Source organism: Triticum urartu, chromosome 4 (genome assembly GCF_003073215.2).
Source record: "Triticum urartu cultivar G1812 chromosome 4, Tu2.1, whole genome shotgun sequence".
NCBI classification, from domain to species: Eukaryota; Viridiplantae; Streptophyta; class Magnoliopsida; order Poales; family Poaceae; genus Triticum; species Triticum urartu.
This window is the reverse complement of record NC_053025.1, coordinates 391,466,157-391,492,169: the sequence shown is the minus strand read 5'-3', so window position 1 is coordinate 391,492,169 and position 26,013 is coordinate 391,466,157. Positions and strand designations below refer to the sequence as shown.

Here is a 26,013-nt window from a genome sequence, read left to right as displayed (position 1 = left end):
ATTCCTCTCCCATCCTTTCTGATATTCCCCTTTTTATTTTCTCGCCCACGCTGCCCGCTCGCTCACCCACGCTGCCCGCTTTCTCACCAACTATTCATAGAGTACGTGGACGCAGCGAGCCTGCCAAGCACCCCGCTCGTCCTTTATATGTTCGATTTGCTCATACTCTTGAGTTTTTTTGCATGACATCCAGACTGTCCTCAGCAACAATAGATTCATTCCATATATTTTCCCACTAAGTTCTTTTTTTTGCGGGAGTTTTTCCCACAAAGTTCATGAAACCCTTTCACAAAATCCAACTAGGTTCAAATCTAAAGGGATAAAGTATTATTGCTAATCTCATTATCTCCCACTAGTAAGTATGCACGTGCAACGCACGTCTTAATTGTCATCTAATAATTATTAAAATAGTTTATCATCTACTCCCTCCGTCCCATAATATAAGATCGTTTTTGAAGCTAACATAGCTTGAAAAACGTTCTTATATTATGGGACAGAGGGAGTACTATACATGTATTATTACTGATAATAATTTTTTTGGGATGGAAACACAGCTAAATGACGAACAAATAAAGGGCATGCAAATAAGTTCAAGATCAATAAATTTATGTAACATATGATGCTAGTACCTAGTAATTAGTTATAAGCTATTTTTGTAGCCATATCATCTTGATTCTACCCTCTGCCCCATCATAAAAATTGACATCACACATGGCTGCAACAATTTCAACATGATGAGAGTCAAATACGTTGCCTCTCCTGTCTCACACATGCCCTTGTTTCATCATATCATAGAAGAAAAACAGTTTCGTTATCAGTAAGATTGAAAAGAGTCAAGCCATATAGCAAATGGACAAGCTGATTTCTTCATCATGAAATTTTATGATTTGAAATAGTTACTAAATATGTAATGTTTAGTCCAGCAGCCAAATGTGCTTATACCCCTCAGTTGTATACATTTTTGCTTCACTCATGGTTCAGTGCCATGATGTCATAAAAGATATATTAGAAAAATTCGAATACATATATGTAGTAATGCAGCGTGTGCGAAGATGGATTCATGCATAATTAACAGATACCCAAAGCAATTATGAAAAAACATGAAAGGACGGATTAACCATTGTTACATCCCAAATTAGTGAGAATATTTGTAAATTGTAGAAGAAAAAGGTACAACTATCAAAATAAAACAAAACTTGAATCTTGGTTCATTAAAAAGTAACTTACCCTACAGTCTAATCACAGAACAACACATAAGTAAACAACTTGTTGTTTTCTAAAGAGGATGAATTTCATTGGCAGCATGTCTGAACTATCATAAGAAAATTAGTCTGAACTCCTAAAATTTGTTACTCAAGAAATCATCTGCAGGCCCCTGAAATTTTGCTATGCATTTTTTGGAAGAGAAGAGCACTATACCATATCCGCAGTACTGTGCAATAGTTTGTTTCTTGAGCCTAAACAAAAGCAAAACTTCCTCTAGACACTTGCCTGATGTAAGAGGGGAAGAAACTTTCATAATTTCAAAATCGAGGACAATTCACACTTGCCTTTTTTTGCAAACAAAGGGATTGTCTATGTAGGCGGATTGGTGGAGACATCTTTGAAGAAAAACTCACCTCTATTTTTTTTACACAAAATGAAACTGACCGTGCACCTTAAATATGTGCAAGCTAGTTGTGTATTTCATCGATTGTTCAAGGAGAAGGCATCGAGGAAGGAACCTCCCTCATGATAATACAACCTAGTCAGTCAGAAGATAATTCTTTTTTTATTTGGACAAGCCGCACTCACTTACAATTTCTCTGGTGAGTCACTGTCAACACGGAGTACGTGTATACAGTATTAACGAAAGAAAAACAATCTGGTCACTTCCCCACCGCCCCCTCGCATCTCCTTGCTGTTCCCCATTCTCCCATGGTCGCCCCTGCTCCTCCTCCCCTTAATGTCAAATCCGGCCGCGGAACTGGCCGTCGGAGGCGTGGGAATCGCACACCCCTGCTCTTCCCTGCTCCTTCATCGAATCCGGTCGCCGAAGTGACCGAGACGGTGCTCAAGCTCGACATGCTCGCCCGGACGCCGAGGCTCCTCCCTCCTCCTGATTTAGTAAACATCACCGCCGCCGCCATGAGCCTCTCCACCCTCTCCCGCGCTCGTCCCAGTTCCAGGTTACTCTATCTCTCCGACCCCACCGCCTGCTCCTCCCCGTTAATTTGGTTCGTCAACAGGTGCATCACCTCACTCCGTGCAATGTTCGGATCCCTAGGGTTATCTGCTCGGGGGCCATGGCGTGTTCCGCGCGGTGCTGCCTTCGCCGCCGCCGCCGCCCGGCGGTGAGGGCGCTGGCTTGTGTCTCGTGGGTCGCTGCCTGACTTCCAGTCTGGGGAGACGGGCTTCATTGGCCAATAAATAGGGACGGGAAGGTCCGAGACTGGAGGTCCCTGCTCGCAAACTCGCAATCCCGGCAGCTATTCTACTACCAATCGAAAAAGAGTAAGCTTTCTTCCTAGTTTTGGGTTTCCTTTAATCCACTTATTAGTTGGTGGCTGTGTTGACGATGCGATCCTTAATGGTTCAGTTTCATGAAGGAGAAGAAGAAGGCGCCGAAAGGGAATGGGAGCAACAAGTCTGAATGGACGGGTATGTTTTGATTGTGAGTTGCATTGCACTTTATTTTTATAGTTTGGGAAATCCTTGGGGTTGCCTATGGAACGTTTCCTTGATGTGATGGTTGGGCATATTTGTTTACTAAATCAAAGTTCCAGTTTACCTTCATCGGCAACTCTAAATATTTCTTACACGTCTTACCACAAGCATATATACTTCAAAAACATTTATTCTAAACCGGTTCATGATAGATCAACAAAACCTCATTGACGCTCTCACCTAATAGGATATCTACATGAAAGAAGAATATCGCATAACTGCATAGTTCCAACAAGAAGACATTCAAATGCACCATTTTACACTCTGGAATCAGGAAGTGCAACTTCTTTAGTGTTTAGAATGGATCAGGTTACATGTTTTGTTTTCAGTTTTAAATAAATAGTAAGCTTGCAAGTGCAACGCATGTATTATCATGTGAAAACAATTAGCATTCATCATACAAAGATAATATATCAATAAAATGATGAAAATACATTGATGTACCAACATAAGAGAGGCAATAGAGATGTTTAAAAATGTTGTAACACACCAAAAAAAATTACTCGGACTAAAACCCTAGTGAACATATTGCCAAACCTTTGTATTCAAGTTTTTCCTATCAAATAGGTAATGCCGAGAACCAATTTTTTTGTAATTACACACATGGGAAATTCGCAAAGAAGCGAATCATTCATCGTAATCAACTCCATATTATTAGGGAAAATCTAAAAGGCTTGAAACATAAACCAATGCATCTATCCACAAAATAAGCTCTGCTTCATGACACCGACCAATGATTACAAAGAATTGTTATGATCACACTAATAGGGCATCTTGCAATATAACAGAAAATCATTCAAGTCTATCATGTATATTTAGGAAAAAAGCAAATATTGCAGTAACTTTTTGTGATGAAGTAATACAAAAGAGGTTCTGGAACATACTCCTTGGCTTCTTCTAAGGCTCAGTAGAAGCATGCTTGCTTGCATTCATTGCAATCAACCTTCCACTCAAATCCTTTTAACCAGAAAGGAGCTTGCTGGCCCAAACGAGCAGTAACAAACACTTTTCTGTTGGGAAATGTTTCACCCTGAAATATAATCTTAAGGAATCACTTTCATAGCAGAATTTTGTGTTCTAGTTTGATGAGGGATGCATTAGTTAAAATTTCAAAACAAGCTATTTCAGTTACACCAGTGTCCATATTTTACTGTACTACTATTTTTTGCTATGTACTTTATTATAACGGTTTCCTTCACATACTTCCAGTTTGCAACTTCGGTTATACTAATGTTACAAACACAAACAAATAAAAATGCTTGGTTGTACTTGAATTTTGTGTTGTTGTCCCTCCTTTTTCATTTATCTAAACTGCAATGGACTCCATTATAAACACTGAAGCAGTGTACAAAGCTATCACTGAAGCACTATATAAAGCTATCACATTGCTATTCCATTTTTGCTGAAGTGTTTTTTCAACCACAACTTAGTTCTGTACTTCTTGTTAAAAATATCCACCCGATGATTTTTTTATATCTTCATAATAATACCTATCCTCTAATTGCTGGTGCGCTGTAGTGAGATTCAAATTTGGAGCAATACATCTTGCCCAGTTTCACCTGTGGAAACCCTCTTTTAAGGTCAAGATCCCTACAAAGATCAAAATGATAGAAGGTCCGGTGTGCTGGCGCTAATGCAGAGCGTGGCGCAGATGGGCTGGGTCCTCGGCCCATCGTCCTCATTGCCTGCGCCTACATCACCTACTACATCGTTGTCCTCATCTCCGACTACTACCGCTCCCGGAACCCATCCATGGCAAACGAAACTATACACATGTACATGGACGCCGTTCGCTCCTGCCTCGGTAACAAATAATCCTGAATTAACTTCTCCTGGCATGTATGGATGGACATTGGCAGCATGCATGCATGTCTGTTGTTAGGCAGAATAAATGGGTCTCACACTCTTGATCATGTCCATGCAGGGCCTAGAGATGTAGCTGTGTGTGGCAATGCACAGTACACAGTTGTCTATGCATCACAGTTGGCACGGGCATCATGTAAGCACAGACAGTTTTACTATTTAAGCCTCTTTTGCTTCTGAATATCTGTAAATATTTTGTTCATAAAAGTCATGGACTGAAAGAAGTTCCTTGCCTTGAGAGTGCAGGTCTGTGGTGCCCAGCAACTGCCGCCATTAAAAGGGCCACGACGCAAACTGCAGCAGGATGGGGCGATGTACCTGGTGATGTTCCGCCTTGCCGAGGTCGTCCTCTCATAGTTCCCGGGCCTGGAGATCGGCCACCTTTGTCTCCATCATCGCCGTTATCATGTCCTTCACCTACTCCTTCATCGCGTTCTTCCTGAGTGTGCGGCCTGCGCGCAAGGATAGGCCAGTGGCGGTGTACAGCCACTTGCATCGGTCGGCGGCCAAACGAAGGAGCGGTGGGTGGTGACCTGTGCATAAGGAGAGGCCGGCCAGCGGCGGCGGGGGCGGAGGCCAACACAGATCAATGGTGACAAGGGAAAAAGAGGCAAGGCAAGCGTCGGCGGTGGCAGAGGAGGAGGGTCAGGCGGCGACCCTCGAGGGAGTAGGAGCATCCGGCGGGCAGAGGCAGGTGGCATGCGTCGCGGGGTAGTTGTTTTGAGGCGATCTGATTGCGATCAGTTTTCTGTTTTCATGGCTTGCATGATCGCTTGCAGAGGTGGGACGGCAGAGTTTTCTTCCGCCGAGGAAAATTGCTAAGCGCAGTTTTGCCTGAGGGTTAGTCTAATCTTAATGGTTAGATCTAATTAAGTAATCTGATCGTGAGGTTGTAATTGGTCCATGATATTTTGTGTAGCTTAGGCTAGGTGCACTTAGCAATGAATATGTTTGCTTGTTTAATAGTAGTATAGATAACGTCCATTACACCAACATAAACATCCATGTACATATACGATGTAGTAGTATACGCACAAACCACACGCATCTTTCGGCTGCTCCTTCAATACGATGCTATCACAAACGCAAACGGTGGGTTTTGGGTGTCCTTGTGGCTCTGACCATAAAATCACGATCAAATCGATGTGCAGATAATTTTTCCACCAATTGACCTGCAATTACTGGGGTTTTAGAGTTTGGTGTTTGAATTTGTTGAACACATAATTTACCTACAAGTTCAAGGTTCTGTACTATGAACTACTCATTCCTTTTCGGTTTACAGAGCTTAATTCAAAAATCTCACCAACTAAGGTAGATGGTGAGTGGTGGAATACTTTTTGTAGTTTGCAAAAACACACAATTAGTGCTTTTGTTTTTCTCAAAAAATTATGTTTACCAATGTATTAATTGCAATACATGCATGCATAAAGTATATGTATTGATCAATTTTCTTTTAATACTTGCATGTAATGATTTAATATATTTTGGAATCTGAACATGTGACGGGGAACAACCAAATTGAGTCTTATAAAATGAAAAAACTAAAATTTTAAGATAAGATCTATAAACCGGAAAAGAGAGAGTATGAATCTAATTGCTGCTTAAGGCTAGCCATAGTGGGCGTAACTTAGGTACTACCTCTCTCTCAGTTTACAGGGCGTGCGCGTGTCCCTAGGTCGTCAATTTGACCAACCTAATACACGTCATATATTACAAAAAATATATCAATATAAACTTCAGATGTTCTATTTTCAAACCGTATAATTTTTGTGTTATATAGTTTATATTAAGGTGATAAAATTGACAATTTAGGTATACGCGTAGGACTTGTAAACTGAAACGGAGGTAGTAGTAACATAGCACATCCTAAGAAAAAATTGCTTATGTGGCATGGAGTTAATAATGAGAAAAAAGATGCTTGTAGTAATATAATATGTTACTGTAACATAACACACCCCGAGGTAAAATGAGTCTATATCTCAATTAAGGAAGACTTGCATGTTATCATCCATATGTTACTACCTACTATAAAGATACTAACATAGACTAGTAACATATGCATGCACTAGTCCAAGTTACTCACCACTATGCCAACCTAAGTTTAGTCATTCTACACAGAATAATGCTAATTACTCAACATTCTCCTTGCCGGATATTCTCCATCGCATGTGCTTTAAATTTGAATGATGCAATCCCCAATACTGTATTATTGTTACTATTCATTTCAATATTTCGTCGGAATTGTCAATCAGATTTCTTAAACAAAAAAGAAATCAGCGCGCGCAAAAGCGGAGTACGTTTCCTACCTATAATTCCCCGGAAGGGCGTTATGGTAAATTCTCCCGACGCGTCCCACCGACCGACGGCCTCCTTTTGAAACCGCAAGCGCACTCCACGGGTACACAAAACACCAGGCCAGTGGCGGGACAGTAAATAAGTGCAATACCCAGTGTCAGTTCCTCAACTGGCCCTCAGTCATTTAAACCCCGCATTCCGCAGTTGTGCCTTTTCCTGGCGTCCATTCCCCCACTCGCTGCTGCAACTGCAACTGCCCCCAGCGAAAAAAGGAGTGACTCACGGAACAAAAATTCTCCATCACTTCCGAGCCCTCGATCCAGTCGGCGCGGCGCCGGATCGAATGCGGGAGGCGGAGGCCGCCGCCGCTTGATCTGGTGAGGCATTCGTCTCCCTGCCTTAGTTTTCTCGGGTGTTTTTGCTGCGGTCTCCTCGGACCTGGGTGGGGGTGGCTTGCTTGAGCTCAAGCTTGAGGCAGTGGGTCGGTGAGCGGGCGTTGTCTACTCCAGAATCTGGATCCGCCTTCTTCCGTTCTGTTTTTTGGCGAGCCATAGGAGCCAGGAATCAGTGGAGTTGGCCTGCCTGGATCTCTAGGGCTTTGGATTTTTGTCTGCGAGGGATTTTGGGGTTTTGGATCCGGGAGCCCCCGCGGGCTCCAAACTTTCGATCGCTTAGAAACCCTCCATTTCGGATTCAATGCGTCCAGTGCTTAGTTTGGTAGCTCTGATGATGAAGGATCTGCACTGATGGTACTAGAATTTTGTCTTTTGGGTTTGAATTGTATCTGCTTTTCTGCTTCTCTGATCTATGAATCTGATTGCGTTAACTAAGGAAATTGAGGCATACTACACTCGTACCACATGCTATTTTACCGCTATAGAAGCCTATAAGTTTGTCTGTGCTGTGGGAACATAATCGAGCGGAATGAATGACTTAGGTGTGGAGTTGGTTCGGTGATACATGCACAATCAGTTTGCTCTATGCTTGGTTGGTACCCTCATGCTGAAAAGTAACCTGCATATTTGGGCATGGAACATTTAATCACTTATTATTATAGATGTTGACATATTAGCGTTTCTGACCTTGGCAGTAGCATTATCTCTCTTCTTTGTTATCTGTTTCCTTTTGCAAGGTTGGTGACGTTTCTGCTGATATTCCCGTTGTCAGGTATTTGAAGTGGACAAGGAGCAGATACGATCTATAGAGGGTTGCTGTGCTTGTCGTTGTGGGCAAAATGGAGGGGAGAGTTGCTGGCGACGTGGAGCTTGATTCTGCAGTGTTCCAAGTGTCATTGACCAAGAACAGGTGAAGCACTCTGTTCACCGTGATTGAGCTTATGAAGTGTGCTTCAGATTTTCGTCGCTGCATTTGGCTGAAAACTGTTTCATGGATATGCCATATTGAGTCTTTTATGATTCACAATCTCTGATATAAATTCTGACCCGCCCAGTATTGTGAAACCTTTCCTTCATCAGGTATGAGGCAATTGCTTGTAATGGAGAGAGTGCCGAATCAGTAGCATCTGGTCCTTTCGACCAACTAGTCCTGCACTTGGAAGATGCCAAAAATTTCCAATCACGTTCATCAAGTGGCTCTTTTAAGCTGTTATTGGCTGGGGATGCAAAAGGCTCTACCTGGTTCACAAAATCCACCTTAGAGAGGTCTTTCACCTTAACCTTTTTCTAGTTACTTGTGTTTTTTATAGTTGTAATCGTAACTAAATTGAACATCCCTACCAGATTTCTACATATCATAAATTCGCCTGATGCATCCAAAACGGCGAATGGGATTTTACAGGAAATGTCTCAGCTGGAGGAAACTAGAAAGTTTCATGATTATCTACAGTCCAAGGTATCATAATTTTGTCCCAAAAGAAGTAAAACAAATTTTCTGTGCTAAGTTTGCTTGCACATTTAAGTTCAGTTCTTATCTAGAAAAACAGCAGACGCCGTAAATAACAAAATCCATTTTTTATGCAGGAACAACAAAATCTTATGGGTGGTGCTTTGACAGGTACATTCAAAGAAAGTCTTGCTTCTTCCATTGTTCTTTGTACTCGAAAGCCATCACAACCTTTCAGCATGTATGGCTGTATGCAATATGGCTTTTGTCTCCTTTTTATGAAGCCTATCTAATCAAATTTTGGATTCACTTTACCATTTTAGTGCTATGAGTGATGGACTTAATAACAGTTTAGTTCTACTCTTAGAGCCTGTTACTCATTCCCTGGTTGAAATCACATTTTTTGTCAAGCATAACACTCAAATGGTTGATGAATCACAGTACTTCATTGGTGACTTTAGTTGGTTCCTTGACTATTTAGTTGGTGACTTTGTTGGTGCATTGTGTTTTGATATCTTTAAGACTTTGTTGGTGCATTGAGGCCATTGACATATTTTCCTTGGTCCATCCATTTTGTTTGCTTGTGTCCATAGATAACGAATCCTACTATCGTACCCATGATTCTTTGCCTATCACTAGAAGAAATTAGCTGCCTGCTGCAAATTCTAGAAATTATCTATCTGTCAAAGACGTGAAAACATAATAAAAATTGCTGTCTTGCACTCACACGTGATTTATATAGGCAAATGCATTTTGGCAGACACTATTTGCTCTAATTGGATAAGTTCAACCCTTCTTTTGACTTAAAAAAATCGGAACCCGAGGCATTTGGTCTGACATAAAATGTTTTGATGCTCTAAAATATTATCTTTGGGTTTGTTGAAAATGTTCACACTTCACATTTCTGCATGCGCGTCAATGCAAATGAAAACACTCTATTAAAAAAATTGAGCACTAAAACCTATAGGTAACTGTTTTTAGTTTTGACTTAGTACAAGCAATTTCTATGGATGGCAAGGGATTTCTTTACAGAATGTCTTATTCTGGCTAATGTTGGTAGAGTGCTCAGTTTATGATGATATTCTAATTTGCAGGTGGTCTCTCCAGCACCGTTGGCAAACCACAGCAGGTAATTTCCATTTGTGCAAAACTTCTGATGGCTTTATGTTTTTGTGCATTTTTATGTTTTGTTTGCTCACATTTTAGTTCTCAAAATTACTTTCAGGGAAATATTGGCCCAAACTCCTCAGTGGCTACAAAGTAAAGCCTTTTCTTTTTCCTTTTTCTGTCACTATTTTTTCCCATCTATTAGTTGACATTTTCTATAACTAAATGTTGAAGGAACGAGTTACTTCGAGCACTGGATTTGAGGCTATCAGCACTGAAAGAAGAAATCTTGGTATTATTGAGTCGAGCAGTTGGCTCTAAGTTGTTGAATAAAGAAGTATCAGATTTGTCTGGTTTTGTTCAGCATTTTGGGACATCAGAGTTTAGGTATGCTGCAAAAATCACTACAAACTTATCCTCCCACACACACACACACGCACACAATCAGATCATTTCTACAAGGTCATTCCATTGTACTTTTTTTTGTGTGATACAAGAAGCTAATTGTCATCATTTCTCGTTTTGCTTTAGTTGGTTGGTGAGGTGCCTACTGTTGATCCGGGATTGCCAGCCCTCTGTGCTACCCCCACACCAAGCTTCTACTGCTGAGAGAAAGGATGATGCACTTGAGACTCGTGATATCAGTTCCCAAACCAATATCCAAAGGCCTATCACCAGTAATGTTTCCCCAGCAAAGCTTGCACAAGTTGAACGTAAAATGTCAATGGAAAGCGACGATTCCTCTGAGTCCACCGATGAAGATGAAGCTGTTGTTGAAAGAAGCCGCCCCCTTATGAGATCTGCTTCTCCTAGGAGGTCTGCTTCTCCAATGCGAAGGGTTCAAATTGGGAGATCAGGATCTCGTAGGTCAATGCCAATTGCCATCAAGAGCCTAAGTTACTTCCCTCCTAGCCAGAGAGTTGCTTTGGATAAAGATGATGAAAGCAGCTGCAATGGTGAAACAGACCAGCCGCCAAGGAGATCCGACAATAATGTAAGAAGAATGAGCGTGCAAGATGCGATTAGCCTTTTCGAGAAGAAGCAGAAGGGTGAGAATCTGGATTCTGAAAGTAAGAAAGCCGGCTTGGTCGCGACCAAATCTGTACTGCGTCGGTGGAGTTCAGGAATGGGTGACTCTTTGAACAGCAATACATCGGGAGAAAAGACCTCAGATTCTACCTCTCAAAGCAAATCTAACAATATGGCATCTGATGCAGAGAAGAATGAAGCTGAATTACAGGCTGAGACAGATGCAGCGCCAAACAGTGTAGTTGCACCTGAGGCAGGAAGTTACGATGCTGATGGCCATGGCATCACAGTGTCGGACATGGAAAATGTGGTCTCATCCCACACTAACATTTCTGCTGAACAAACACATTCTGGGCAGGAGTCAAACAGTGATAGGGCAATGGCCTCTGCTGAGTGGAATCGCCAGAAGGAAGCCGAACTTAATCAGATGTTAATGAAAATGATGGAGGTCATGCCTGGGAAGTTTGCAGGCGCCAATGTAACTGCTACCGGGCTCATTTCTGCAAGTGAGAAGAAAGGCGGACTTCAAAGAGAGAAGCGAGACACGAAGGTTCGAACAGAGAAAGGTGTAACGCGACCAGCAAAGGAGACGAGCACCAAGCTCTTGAAGGAATCCGTTGGGCAGAACAGAGCAGCAGTTACCCCCAAGACTAGCATCATAACAGAGAAGCGCAACTCACCTATTCCACAAAGGGCAAGGAGAAATTCATCACCTCCAGTCTTGCCAAAGGAAGTGATCTCAAAGACACCAGCAAAAAAAAGTTCCCCCAAACCATCACCTGCACCAGCTACCCGTAGTTCATGGTCAGGATCTTTGACTAAAGCAACTAGTAGTACTGCACAGAAAACTAAAAACTCTCCTGGAGCAGTTTCAACATCGACACCAACTAGCCGGAGAAGGACCGCGACAGCATCCTTGGCACCTCAGCCGATTTCAAAGGTGGAGAAACCCCTTCCAGCAGTGAAGAACAAGAAGGAACCTGTGACTGCGACAAAGCCAGCCATTAAGGGGCAGGAAGATAAGAAGACAAGGACAGCAACAAAGCCGAGCAGAGTGGCAAAAAGTTCACCTGCATCAGAAGAAAAATCAAGTGCAATGACAAAGTCAGGCATGTATAACAAGGTCCCAAAGAAAAGCAGTGTTGTACCAGTAGAACCCAAACCCGTGAAGAAAGCCACTGGGATTAGTCAAGGTGTTGGTTCTGGTGCTGTTAAGAGTAAAGTGCCGCAGCTTGGTGATTCTTCAAAGGGCAGTGGAATTGTTACCCGTGCGGAAGATAAGGAGCAATCTCCTGTGACAACCGAGCCAACTACCAAGGTACCAGAGGCTGATCTTGCTCAACCAGCACATGATGTTGATGAAAATTTAGAAATTTCGATCGATAATGACTTACATGTTGAAAAAACAGAAAACCCGGGCTCGAGTTTAAGCGCAGCCGAAATGGGCCCCAGTGACCAGGTTGAGCCCTCTGTCGTTGAGGTCAAACCTCTTGACGAGGACATGGACATCTCATCAGCTGCCTGGGTTGAAGTGGATCATCAAGAAGTTACTGATGTGGGTGAAAGCGTGACAGGCGAGGATGTCACCTCGCCAGCAATTGAACCATTGCCGTCATCAAGCCCAAGAATCCGTCATTCGTTGTCACAAATGTTGCAAGCAGATAGCAACGAACCAGAAATAATCGAGTGGGGAAATGCTGAAAACCCACCCGCAATAGTTTTTCATAAAGATTCTCCAAAAGGATTCAAGAGACTTCTTAAATTTGCTCGGAAAAACAAAGGAGACAACAACACTAATGGTTTGGCCAGCCCATCTGTGGTTTCTGATGGAGAGGATGAACAAGAAGAATCCGGTGCTGGTGACGGTGTAAATTCCAGCAGGAGAACTTTTGATGGTTCCAAGACTAATAGCATCTTATCAGGTACTTCTACAGCCATAATTCAGCGGGAGCTTCTCATCCTACATGCTGTAGTTTTCAAGCAGAAAGCATCTCATACTTTAGTGCTTGAGGCTCTCAGTATTTTACATCTAAAGTTCCTTCCAAGATGGTCATACACAGCGCGCCGCAACGTAACATCGACAATATGATAGCGCAAAGTGAATCTACATAAACATAACCGTTATGTGTTTCTATGAAATACACGTAGTTATTCATTTTCCTATGAATAAAATTGCAGGTCTACCTTGTCGAATCTAAACCTCTTGTTTTTCAGCTCAATCAACGGCCAGCAGCTTCAATGCCACAGGCTCGGATAGGCTACGGGACAGGCCTGGAGCTGCACCGTCAACTAAAGGCTAGTTCCTTTTACCCAAACAAAATTATGGTCACTTGTATCTACTCCCTCCGTTCGGAATTACTTCGTAGAAATGGATGTATCTAGATGTATGTTAGTTCTAGATACATCCATATCCGAGACAAGTAATTCGGAACAGAGGGAGTACTAGAGTTGAGTAGACGTGAAAGCACCACTAATACATTTGTTTGTGCCTCTTTGTACTTGCAGCAGCATCAAGGTCATTCTTCTCCCTCTCAAACTTCCGGAGCAGCAAAACCAACGAGTCAAAGCTTCGATAGATAGCATGCGTTGTTATACGTTAGATGTAAAAATGGATTGAGGTGACTGATTGTTGAGAACGGAGCCAGGTTGTTTGTGTCCGGTTCTGCTTTCCTGCTCTTCGATATTAGCTTCTCCTTAGCGGTCCGCATATCATTACTTTGCTCATGTCTTGCTGTACATCTTTTAAGTATTTTTCTGAGTTGTTTTAGATGACCGGTATGTTATCTTGACTGGTACTACTATTTTTCTTTTTTGCGGGTGATCTTGACTGATGACTGCTGCAAAAGAAAAAAAACAGATTTAACTGCATCCAGCTAGTTGGTTATATCAGGCAGCTTGACTAGAACTGATTGATGATCTACTGTTGGTGTCGCGAACCTCTGGGATTTTTAAAGCTAAAACTCTGAAGGCGACTTCTTGTTCCAAGTTCTCATTTAGCTACGTATTTGGCGTAAAAAAATAATTCTCACTGAATTTGGAGCGTGCCAAGCAATCATCCTGAAAACGCTGCATGATTACAAAGGTCAGAAGCGCTCTCCCAACAAACCTAAACCCAGGAAAAAGAGGCACAAAATAGATACTCCTACTACATACGGGTACGGTATCACCACACACGGACGGATTCAGATACAGAAGTGGACATCAATTCAAAGAAAGAAAGAAAATGGTGGTACATGGGTGGACATTTATTTACTAGGTAGACATAAGCATGGCTGCGCCAATCACAGAAAGGGAAGGGGAACGGCAGATGACGGATTCAGAAGGGAACCGGCGAGACTTGGATGAGAGTTGGCTCATAGTGACGAGGGGCCTCGAAACCATGGAGGTTGATGAGTGTCGCCGCGACGTTAGCGAGCCCGGCATCCGGAAGGTCCTCCCGGAATGTAGCCCCTGGCGCAAGCCCTGGACCTCCGATGGCGATGGGGACCTGCAGCCGGGTTCAGTAAGACGATGAGAACGGGACACTCAGTCGTGCTCGTGCATATAGATATACATAGCACCGGGCGTCTGATGATGAAATGTGCACTCACTGGATTCAGTGTGTGTGAGGTAAGGGGCTGCACATTCCCGTCTTTGTCGCGAATCGGTTTCCCGGATTTGTCTCTTTTCACCATGTCCTCGGCATTGCCATGGTCAGCGGTGACCACGAAGATGCCACCTACTTGTTCAATGGCGTCAAGAATAATCTTGACGGCTTCATCAGCGGCCTTGCACCCAGCGATGGTGGCTTCAAGGTCACCTGTGTGCCCAACCATGTCTGCATTCGGGATGTTTACCCGTACCTACAAAACCACCACATCACTCTGTTTTACTACTCACCGTAGTTGCCAATTAACAGTTACAAATGAGTATCTCATTTGTCTACTTGCACATGCATATGCATATGCATGGATTTATGCTTGAGGAGGATCTCATTGTGCCAAGTACCTGATCAAATTTGCCACTGAGGATGGCATCCCGTGCCTTCTCTGCAACTTCCACGGCCTTCATTCTTGGCTGTACATTAAAGGGTATACCAGTGTCACTGGGAATTTCTTCGTACCTTTCCAGGTTTGGGTTGAAGTAGCCCGACCGATTCCCGTTCCAGAAAAAGGTGACATGACCAAATTTCACTGTCTCGCTACAGGTCAAAACCACAAGACATGCTCAAGTACCAGAATGTTCAGAGATAGAAGCTCTTTATACAGCACAAAAGTATGTACCTGCAAGCGTAGGTGCGTACGCCATTGTGCGCCAGGTACTCGCCGGACGTCCTCTCTATCTCCGGGGGAGCAACAAGGTAATGACTTGGGAGCTTTAGTTCGCCGTCATACTGAAGCATACCGGCGTAGCGAATCCTCGGGAATCTGACACGGTCGAATTTGTCCAAGTCCTCGTACTCTAGCGCCTTTGCGAGCATCACCATTCGATCAGCTCTGAAGTTAAATGTCACAACAGCGTCTCCATCCACTATGGGCCCAACAGGTTTTCCGCTTTCATCGACGACGACGAACGGGGGTAAATACTGGTCGTTGGCCTTGGGATCATCATCCCTCAGCTTCTTCACGGCTTCAAGGGCACTTGGAAACTTGTGTGGGGCTTCACCAAGAACCTGGGCATCCCAGCCACGCTTCACAACTTGCCAATCATTCTGCATAACAACAAGAAATACAAAGTTATAACTGCAGTATCTCGCAAAAAAGAAGTTATAATTGCAGTATTGCTGCTGCAGGGTACATCCCTGAAGAAACACACAATTTTTTGAAGTAGGATAGGATAGGAGAGATCACCTCATAGCGGTCCATTGTAACATACATCCTGCCTCCACCAGATGCAATCCTTGCATCAACACCCTTCTCCTGTAGCTTAGCCAGATCATTCTCAAGCGTTTCCACGAATGTGACACTGCTTCCATCCAATACGTCGCGACCGTCGGTAAGGATATGAACCCGTATCCTCTTCGCTCCATGTTCACTAGCCCCCTTCAGAAGCAGCTGCCACAGCCAAATCATTCACATCAGCCTGGAACTACACTGCAGAATGAACTCTGCTTAGAAGAAAAATGGTGTAACCTGCAGCTGATCGATCCTTGAATGCACGCCCCCATCGCTCAGCAAACCAATGAGGTGCAAAGTACCGGTGTCAAAAGACTGCTGGATGTACTTAAAACCCTCCCCCTCATATATCTTCCCAGAGTCAAGCGCCAAATCCACCAGTTTTGCACTGCACGTTGTGCACAAATGATCACTAACTTTTGCTTAATAAGTAGCTTCACCAAGGTAGTTGTACTGAAATTAACTTGGTCGCTTTGGTCATACATGACTGTTGTCCTTATGCTAGCACTAACCCGCACACACCATCGCAAAGCACGCAGACCCGCACACTCCCTCGCCTACTTAACACCATCACATTTTGTCCCGCCCGAGTAACCGGAACAAGTACGGTTACAATGTCAATCGCAAGGATTAAACCAAGGTGTATATGAACGACCACTAGGTCACATGCCTCCATTTGTTCATACATTATACCAGCATAGAAAGCCAACATACAAGTTCAATATCTAAAATGACTAAAGTCGGCAACAAACCTACACACACAACGCATAGTGTATTCAAATTTCTTTACAAAGTGTTTATTATAATTATTACTAGCATAGTAAGTATCCCTTTTACATAGTTTATTATCACTATTACTACTATAGTGTCACTGGCTTTGATAACAATTAGGAAGATCCCAAAAACAAAGTAGTAGAAAAAGAACACAAAATTGAAATGTCAGGCTGGTAGGACTAGGGTTCCTACCGGCTCTACTGCGAAGGTTGTAGGGGCAAGGAGGGAGTGGACGCGGCGAGGAACGGGCGCGCCGGCGGCAGGGCGCCGTCGCGGCTAGGGTTGAGGGCGGCGGCGGCTTGGCTGCGGCGGCTAGGGTTTCCGGCTCCTCTAGAAGCCGGGCAACAAAAGATAATAATAGTCTTTATTGCTTGCCTCAAAACGATGCCTTACATGAGTATTTATAACTTTAGCCTAAGATAACTTTCCTAAGATAACTTGCCTAAGATAACTTGTGGGCCAAGCCCCTAATACTAATGCCCGGTGGGCCTCTTCCTAGAATAGACCAAGCCGGTCATAACATCTCTCCCCGCCTGCGCAAACAGCTCGTCCTCGAGCTGAAAGTCTGGATAGTGTTGACGGAAATCTTCACGCTGCTCCCAAGTAGCCTCCTCCTCCGGAAGGCCCGCCCACTGAATTAGGACGAACCAGACGCCACGACGGAGCTGGGCCTGCAACACCTTTGCTGGCTCTGGAAGAATGCGACCATCGGCGGTTGGAGGAAGCGCCGGAGGAGCCGCCGGTGGCTCGCCATGAAAAGGCTTGAGCAGCCCCACATGGAACACGTCGTGGATGCGGGCGCGGGCTGGAAGCTGAAGACGACAGGCCACCTTCCCAATGCGCTCCACGACAGGGAAGGGCCCGGCGTAGCGAGGGCCAAGCTTGCGCTTCGCGCGCGGGTCCAGTGACTGCGTAGAGCGGTGGAGAAGACGCAGCCACACCCAGTCACCCACTGCGAACTCCGCCTCGTGATGATGATCGTCGTAGTAGTGCTTGGCCGTCTGCTTGGCCTGAAGGAGACGCTGACGGACCTCAGCCAGCATCTCATCACGGGTGCGGATAAGGTCACCCGCAACCGCCGTCCGAGCCGTCTCCGGGTCGACCGGAAGTATAGGCGGGGGTGGTCGACCATAGACCACCTCAAATGGCGTCGCGCGCAGGGCGGAGTGATAAGAAGTGTTGTAGCAGTACTCCGCCCAAGAGAGCCAGTCCACCCAAGCGCGAGGCTGATCACCTGTCACACAACGCAAATACATGGCAATGACCTTGTTAACCACCTCAGACTGACCGTCCGTCTGAGGATGGAACGCCGTACTCAGGCGGAGCTGGACACCCGCCATCCTGAAGAGGTCGCGCCAGACATGGCCCGTGAAGACTGGGTCCCGATCACTGACGATCGACGTCGGGAACCCGTGTAGACGGACTATGCCGTCGAAGAAGGCCCGGGCCACGGATGCCGCCGTGTATGGATGGCCCAGCGCGATGAAGTGGGCGTACTTAGAGAAGCGATCGACCACCGTGAGGATGACTGACTTGCCCCCCACCTTGGGAAGGCCCTCGATGAAGTCCAAGGAGATATCCGCCCAAACCTGAGACGGCACCTCCAAGGGCTGAAGGAGCCCCGCCGGCCTCAGGGTCTCTGTCTTGTTGCGCTGGCAAGTCTGACAAGACCGAACCCAGTCGCGGACCAGCGCACGATCGCCAGGAATGTAGAAGTCGGCGCGAAGACGATGGAGGGTTTTCTGCACACCCTCATGGCCCGCTGAGTGGGCGAGCTGCAACACCTGGTGACGGAGATCATCATGCGCCGGAACAAAGATCCGGCGCCCATGGAGGAGCAGTCCGTCAGAGAAGCGCCATGGCTCCTCCAAGTCGCCGGCCGCGAGCTGCTGCTGAAGAAGTGCGGCGTCATTTGCCGTCGCAGTGGCGCGTCGAATGTCGGTGAAGAGACCGAACGATGGCCCGGAGCGGATGCACAAGGCCGTCCCAGCGGACGCGTCGGCGGATGGCGCGAGGTCGGAATCGCGATGGGACAGCGCGTCGGCCACGGTGTTAAGACGGCCCGGCCGATACTCGACGGAGAAGTCGAAGCCGAAGAGCTTGCTGATCCACTGGTGCTGCGGGACGGTCGACAGCCGTTGATCCAGCAAGAACTTCAGGCTGTAGTGGTCCGTGCGAATGTGGAAGGTCCGCCCCCACAAGTATGGCCGCCAATGACGTACGGCCTGGACGAGGCCAATGAGCTCCCGCTCGTAGGCTGCCAACTTAAGATGGCGCGGAGCGAAAGGCCGGCTGAAGAAAGCGAGGGGCCCATCGCCCTGATGAAGTACGGCGTCGAACCCGGCGCCCGAGGCGTCACAGTCCACCACGAACGGCCGGTCGAAGTCGGGCATCTGGAGGACGGGGCCTGTCGTGAGGGCCCCCTTGAGGGCCTCGAACGCCGTCGTCGCCTCGTCGTCCCAGGCGAAGGCGTTGCGGCGAAGCAACCGCGTGAGGGGCGCCGCGATGAGTCCGAATTCCCGGATAAATTTCCGGTAGTAGCCGGCGAGTCCGAGGAACCCGCGGAGAGCCCGCGGCGAGTGAGGCGTCGGCCAGGCGGAGACGGCCGCCACCTTATCGGCGTCCATAGCCACCCCGTCGGCCGAGATGACATGGCCGAGGTAGGCGACGGTAGGCGTCCCGAACGAGCACTTCGAGCGCTTAAGGTGGAGGTGGTGCGCCCGAAGCTCGTTGAAGACGATGGCGACGTGCTGGAGATGTTCGTCCCAGGTGGCGCTGTAGATAAGGATGTCATCAAAGAAAACAAGCACAAACCGCCGTAAGTAGGGTCGAAGGACGTCGTTCATCAGGGCCTGGAACGTCGCCGGGGCGTTGGCGAGGCCGAAAGGCATCACCAAGAACTCGAAGTGGCCATGGTGGGTGCGAAACGCCGTCTTGGCGATGTCGTCCGGATGCATGCGCACCTGATGATAGCCCGACCGGAGATCGAGCTTGGTGAAGAAGCGTGCCCCATGGAGCTCATCCAAGAGCTCGTCGACCACCGGTATAGGGAACTTGTCCTTGAGCGTGAGTGCGTTGAGGGCGCGGTAGTCGATGCAGAAGCGCCATGTGCCATCTGACTTACGGACGAGAAGCGCCGGCGCCGTGAAGGGCGACGTGGAGGTCCGGATGATGCCTGCGGCGAGCATCAGGGCACACTGGCGCTCCAACTCATCCTTCTGCAGCTGGGGGTAGCGGTAGGGTCGCACCGCCACCGGAGTGGAGCCTGGTACGAGGTGAATATGATGGTCGTACACCCGGGCAGGCGGAAGATCCCGCGGATCGTTGAAGAGGTCGCTGTGCTGCTGCAGAAGAGAATCCAGCAGGGGGTGCTCGGCCTCCGAGGACGCGGCAGCCAGCTGGAGGTGTGGCACGGCAGGCGCGGCGCCCCCAATGCCCTCCCACCGGATGCGGCGGCCCTGCCGCCAGAATGTCATCGTGAGCGCGTCGAAATCCCACAGGATGGGGCCGAGGGTCCGGAGAAAGTCCACCCCGAGGATGAAGTCGAAGCAGCCCAGATCGATCCCAGCACAGGTGATGGAAAAGTGTTCGCCGCCGATGGAGATGGGAATGTCGCGGGCTAGCCCATGACACCGGAGGCAATCGCCGTTCGCCACTGTGATCCTAGGGATACCAAATTGGTAGGACTAGGGTTCCTACCGGCTCTACTGCGAAGGTTGTAGGGGCAAGGAGGGAGTGGACGCGGCGAGGAACGGGCGCGACGGCGGCAGGGCGCCATCGCGGCTAGGGTTGAGGGCGGCGGCGGCTTGGCTGCGGCGGCTAGGGTTTCCGGCTCCTCTAGAAGCCGGGCAACAAAAGATAATAGTCGTCTTTATTGCTTGCCTCAAAACGATGCCTTACATGAGTATTTATAACTTTAGCCTAAGATAACTTTCCTAAGATAACTTGCCTAAGATAACTTGTGGGCCAAGCCCCTAATACTAATGCCCGGTGGGCCTCTTCCTAGAATAGACCAAGCCGGTCATAACACTGGCCCACTCGAATCCTACACGAATGAATGTGTACCAAAAAATGATCGATTGTATTGTAAGAAAATAAAGGATTCTTTCCAAGAGGTTTGAGCAAACATAAAAGTTTCTTTGAAATGTTACGCAAGGAAATCACTGAGAAAATGCTTGATAGGATTCAATACTACTACAAATCAAACAACCCACGTAGGGAAATTCCTACAAATCTCATGTGTATTCTCCGGAGGCGAGTACTCCCCGACTCTCTTTGGAAATAAGTAGCACCCGACTCCTCTTTGGCAATAAATAACTCGCAAATAGAAATTTCAATAAACAATCCTAAGGAGTGAAATTCCTTAAAACACCTATGAAAAACCTTTGAATCAAAGAGGTCCTAAGGAGTAAGATAGCCACCTTTAAGAGATAAATAAACAAGTGTCCTTATATGGCTTCCACAAATTTTTCGTAACACACTGCAAATCTTATTATTCTAGTACTCACTCTGTCCGAAATTAACTGTAGCGTATCTACACACCGAAACACATGTAGATACACTCATAACACTCATTTCAGAGACAGTTAATTCCGGACGGAGGTTGTACTAGCAATAATACTACACCTACGAAAGATGTTACGTAACCTTCCTCCTAATCCTCCCCCCCCCCCCCAAAAAAATTCAACAGGGGTGGGGCCGGCCTCCCCTCTTACCTCCAATCAAAAATTGCCAACTGGCCAATCCCCCATAAACCGGGCTAGGATCGTCTGCAGTACTGTATGATGCAGTACTATCATTGCCGTGTGGACCCGGCCCATATGTCATCCGCACTACAGCACCGTATAGTACTGTAGAGGATCTCAACCCCCGTAAACCATACTTAGGGCCTCTTTGATTTGCAGGATTATAAAAACATGGGAATAGGAAAAACATAGGATTGGAATGTCATGCTCATCTCAATCCTATAGGGTTTTAGATTGTTTGAGCATCATAGGAAAAACAAAGGATTCTTTCAAAGAGGTTTGAGTGGATGCTAGAAATCCTATGAGAAGTAGTACAAAAAATTCCTTTGGAAAAAATTTCTATAGGATTCAATCCTATAAATCAAACAATCAACATAGGAAAAATTCCTACGGATACCAATCCTTCAAAATTCCTATGCAAATCCTTTGAATCAAAGGAGCCCTTAATTGGCCGTGGATGTAGCATTGGGAGCATTACCCCTGGGCATATATCTGGCCGGCTCCAAGCGCATTGTGGCCGACCTCGCTGTTCCCCATGTCATCATCCGTAGGCAGCCCCACGGCCGTGCCGTGAGCTTTGATCAGCCTCCACCTCTCCGGAGCACCCTGCCATGCCATGCAACCACACAAGCAAAGGATCTCCATCCGCATGTAGGAACCGAACCGGAACCGATGAAGCAGCGTGAGAGAAGAGAAGAGAGACGCAGGTACCTTCTTGAGGGCGTCGAGGGTGGGGGTGTCGGCGACGTGGATGCAGTTGAAGGGGTCGGGCGGCGCCTCGCCCCATCCGTCCAGCACCACCACGCCCACCACCTTCCGTTTCCCCAGCCTCCCGTGTTCAGCCAGCCCCCACGGCCTCTCCTCCTCCGCCCCCGGCCTGCGCGCCATCTTGCCTCGGGCCTGTGTGATCAACACTCGCGTCCTGAAGCAGCGCGCCGAAACAGGGCAAGTGCTTTGCTGGGTTCTGGCCTTCTGAGAGAAGCGGTGGAGAGATTGCCGAGTTTTTGTTTGTAGGAATCGGCCATGCTTGTTTTCTCTCGAAGGGTCTGGGCGCCACGAGGCAGCTGGGAGAGGCACAAGTGTATAGACCTGAGGAGCTGGTCCGCTCATGAACCTACCTGACAGTACGATGCTGACACATGGCCCCGGTCAAATTCAAAAAAGAAGAAGAAGAAGAAGAAAAGATTTCCATGCCAGTTAATTATAGATTTTTTTTCAAAACTATGATATATTATATAGCATTTTCGAGAATTATAGCAGTAATGCAAAAAAACCAAAACTAGTAGCCCGTCGGGCAGGTGTGGGCCGAAGTGGCACTTTTCGGTCGCAGCTTGGCCGAAATGGGCTTTTCGGCCCGCGGTTGACCGAAGATATGCCTAGCTGGGCCGAAAACCGAGTGCCGGTGGAAGTATGGCCGAAAATAGTAGCTTCGGCCTGGGGCCGACCGAAGTGGGCCTTTTCGGCCAGGCAGCGGCCGAAGTACTTTTCAGCCACGCATCCACCGAAAAGTGCCGGATAAGGCACCGCGCGGCGTCTCCTTCCTCTCGCCTGTTCGCCTCTGTTCTTCTTTCTCTCTCTCGTTTCTTCTCTGTACCTCACCACCCCTAGCTGATCTCCTCCGTTTGCCACCCATTTTCACATCTAAGCCACCGAATCGGTAGATCGTAGCAATCTCAAACGGCCTACGGTGTTTTTTTTTGCTATGGGATAGTTTTCTGTGCGTTTGGGGAGGAGTAGACATGGTGGGGAGGAGGAGCCATGGTGGGGAGGAGGAGATGCGGTTGGGCAGGAGGTGTTGATGAGGAGGAGCAGCAGCTGTGGAGGAGGAGGTGCGGCTTGGGGGTGACTGGAGTTGAAGCTCCGGTCGTCGAGGGGGCGGCGGTGGTGCTGTCATTGTTCAGTGGTGCAAGCACCTCCGCTAAGGTATAATCATCTCCTCACAAATTTTCTCTGAGTTGCATAGTTTAGTTAGCGTAGATAAATTATATTGCGAATTGTAGTGTTAATTTGTATGTGGTGGCATTTTAGCGGAGTAATAATTGTGTTAGTGTAGCAGAATAATAATGATTGTGTTAGTTTAGCGGATAATAAAAATTGTGTTAGTGTTAATTTGTATGTGGTGGCATTTTAGCGGATTTTAGTTAGTGTAGCGGATAATATTAGTGTTCATTGTGATTAATGAGAAGATGGCAATGTCTGACAGGTGAAAATGTCCGAATCAGTAAATCTGAATGTTTACTACGGCGCTGGTAATGTTTGATATAATGAGTTGGGGGTTGATCTTAGCGAGTTAAAAAATGGCGTCATGACACTAGCAGACCCGGACAGACTGGACATTAGACAATTGAAGTACTGGTTGACAACTAGTTTCGGGCTGGATCCTGAAGTATGTTCCGTCAGTATTCATGCATTGTGGACCAAATCTTGTAAAAATGTCAAGTGGGAGTTGATGCCGGTAGATAGGAGCCAGCATTGGTTGCCCTTGTTAAGACGGTGCCGAGACTGAAGAATCCACCCATATGCACTTGTGCAACCTGTGCCGAAGGAGGAGAATACCATACAACTCCACAGGGGGTATGAACCCGGCCAAGGAAGTGAAGTGGCTAACGAGATTGTTTTATCCGGATCACAGCCACAAGATGTGGATGCTAGCCAACCTGAGAAAGAGTCAGACTACGTGCCACACAATGTTTGTGGTCCTGATACTGGGCAGAGTAGCCAGTCGATAATATTAGCTGGTTTTGGTATTGCTGATGGGGATGAGGAAGGGGATGAAATGTAGAGGGTGATGGAGGAAGAGGACGAGGATGGATTGGTGGAGGAACTGGATTCTGAAAATTCTGAGGATGAAGTGGAGGTACCGATTCCTTCTGCATGGGAGCAGGACATATCCACCGGCCTTACGGTCAACGATGGCCATGAGACTCCATGGCAGTATAATCTGAACCAAGTACAGATAGGGGCTATGTTTGATACAAAGAAAAAAAATGAAGTATGCGGTGATAAAGTGGGCTATGTCTATGCAGAGGGTTTTCCGGACACACATATCAAGTCCAGCAAACTATACCGTGAAATGTGTTGTAACAGGTTGTCCTGGGAAGGTGCACGAGCACGTGCTGAAGTATGACATCCACTGGGTTGTCACCATTGTCGTCCCACATAATTGTGTGAGGAAGAACCTGCTGGTGAAGCATCCGAACCTGACTTCAAGTCTTATTGCGCAACTCATGTATACTGAGATAGTAGAGAAGAAAGATATGGAAGCAAAACACATCCAGACAGCAGTGAAGGTCAGATGGAATTATGTCATTCCTTATGGGAAGGCTTGGAGGGCTAAGCAGAAGGCTATGGAGGAAAGGTTTGGGACGTTCTTCGACTCATATGATAATGTTGTCCGTCTCCTGGGCATACTAGAGGAGAGGAATCCCGGCACTTATGTGAACGTACAACACATGAGGTTGCTGAGTATACCAGATTTCAAGGTGTTGAAACGAGTGTTCTTCTCTTTTGCTATGTGCATCGAAACTTTCCGGCATTGTCCTCCTGTTATGTTTGTGGATGGTACCTTCTTGACCGGTCAGTATAGAGGGCAAATCCTGACTGCTATTGGTGTGGACGGGAACAATCAAATCATCCCACTTGCCATGGCATTTGTGGAGGGTGAGAACTTTCTCAGCTGGGTATGGTTCTTCCGCCAAGTGAAAATTGCCATCGTGAAGGACCGACCAAACGTGTGTGTCATTCATGACAGACATGCTGGTATATTGAAGGCTGTGAAGACACTTCGTAATCCAACAGATGACGAACCAACACCTTGGAGGGACTTGCAGAGCCGGTGGTGCATGCGCCATCTTGGGGCTAATTTTTTCTCACAGTTCAAGAACAAGCGGTTGATGAACTTGTTCAAAAAATTATGCAACCAGAGCCAGCAGCACAAATACGAATTTATTTGGTCAAAACTAGATGAGTTTACTAAGAAGCAGGTCCGTGCGAGGAAGAAAATGGAAGAAGATCAGGTTAAATTAGCAGCACTCATCGCGGAGCTAGAGGAGCCAGTAGGTCTTTGTGACTTGCCAGCAATTGACCCTCCTAATACTAAGAGAAATAAGGGAAGGGCAATAAAGAATTTTTCTGAGTGGATAGAGAAAGAGCCTCCAATGAATTGGTCTTTGCTGCATGACACACATGGAGCTAGGTATGGCCACATGACAACCAATCTTGCAGAGGTGTATAACTTTGTGCTGAGAGGGAATAGAGCATTGCCACTCACAGCAATTGTGGAGGCTGTATTCCATGGCACTTTGAGATATTTTAGAGAAAGGCACGAGTTAGCAAAGAAGCATATTGAAGATAATCAGAACACACCTTATTGTAGCCGTGTCATGGAATACATGGCAAAGAAGATAGAGAAAGCAAAGAAGCACACTGTCAAACTCATAGGGAATCAAGAAAGGAGGTATGAGGTTTAGCTTCCTACCGATGGTTTTGGTTCTGAAAATGAGGTGAAGACACACGAGATAAAAATTGGAACGGAATTTTATCCAACGTGTGAGTGTACATGCAACAAACCGAAGTTGTTGCACCTACCTTGCTCTCATGTGTTGGCTGCCTGTGGCCAGATTGAGTTGGATGCTATATCCTTCGTGTCCCCATACTATTTAAAAGAGGCAGTGCTCAACACCTGGATAGGCCAGATGACAGGGTTTAGAGTCGTCGGCAATTTCAACAAGGTAAACGACGGTGAGAGAGTATACATCCCGCATCCAGACCTTCGGCGA

The 26,013-nt window shown here is 46.5% G+C and overlaps 2 protein-coding genes and 1 long non-coding RNA gene across 7 annotated transcripts; 2 read left to right on the top strand and 1 right to left on the bottom strand.

Annotated features, from left to right (window-relative positions):
• The first annotated feature begins 1,860 nt into the window (after positions 1–1,860).
• Positions 1,861–5,532, top strand: LOC125551752. Of its 2 annotated transcripts, none has more exons than XR_007303086.1 (5): positions 1,861–2,493; positions 2,579–2,640; positions 4,225–4,510; positions 4,631–4,705; positions 4,816–5,532. It is a non-coding gene; the product is annotated as an uncharacterized LOC125551752 (long non-coding RNA). The 2 variants fall into 2 exon arrangements; XR_007303087.1 differs by having other exon boundaries at positions 1,863–2,493; positions 4,287–4,510.
• Positions 5,533–7,028: 1,496 nt separating this feature from the next.
• On the top strand, positions 7,029–13,620 carry LOC125551750 (proteoglycan 4-like). 4 transcript variants are annotated; one of them, XM_048715056.1, is made up of 11 exons: positions 7,029–7,241; positions 8,032–8,169; positions 8,340–8,525; positions 8,604–8,715; positions 8,844–8,877; positions 9,801–9,835; positions 9,932–9,966; positions 10,048–10,200; positions 10,345–12,764; positions 13,057–13,137; positions 13,351–13,620. In XM_048715056.1, the coding sequence occupies exons 2-11, from the start codon at positions 8,099–8,101 to the stop codon at positions 13,416–13,418; spliced, it is 3,195 nt and encodes a 1,064-aa protein (XP_048571013.1). In that variant the 5' UTR covers positions 7,029–7,241; positions 8,032–8,098; the 3' UTR covers positions 13,419–13,620. The 4 variants fall into 4 exon arrangements, with proteins under 4 accessions (XP_048571013.1, XP_048571012.1, XP_048571014.1 ...); XM_048715055.1 differs by having other exon boundaries at positions 13,348–13,620; XM_048715057.1 differs by lacking the exon at positions 13,351–13,620 and having other exon boundaries at positions 13,021–13,137.
• Positions 13,621–13,832: 212 nt separating this feature from the next.
• Positions 13,833–22,295, bottom strand: LOC125551751 (2,3-bisphosphoglycerate-independent phosphoglycerate mutase-like). The gene is made up of 8 exons (XM_048715059.1): positions 21,947–22,295; positions 21,714–21,841; positions 15,954–16,104; positions 15,672–15,875; positions 15,105–15,532; positions 14,830–15,022; positions 14,433–14,684; positions 13,833–14,329 (listed from the first exon to the last, which is right to left on the bottom strand). Exons 1-8 carry the CDS (start codon positions 22,121–22,123, stop codon positions 14,159–14,161), a joined length of 1,704 nt encoding a protein of 567 aa, XP_048571016.1. The 5' UTR covers positions 22,124–22,295; the 3' UTR covers positions 13,833–14,158.
• Between the last annotated feature and the right edge of the window lie 3,718 nt (positions 22,296–26,013).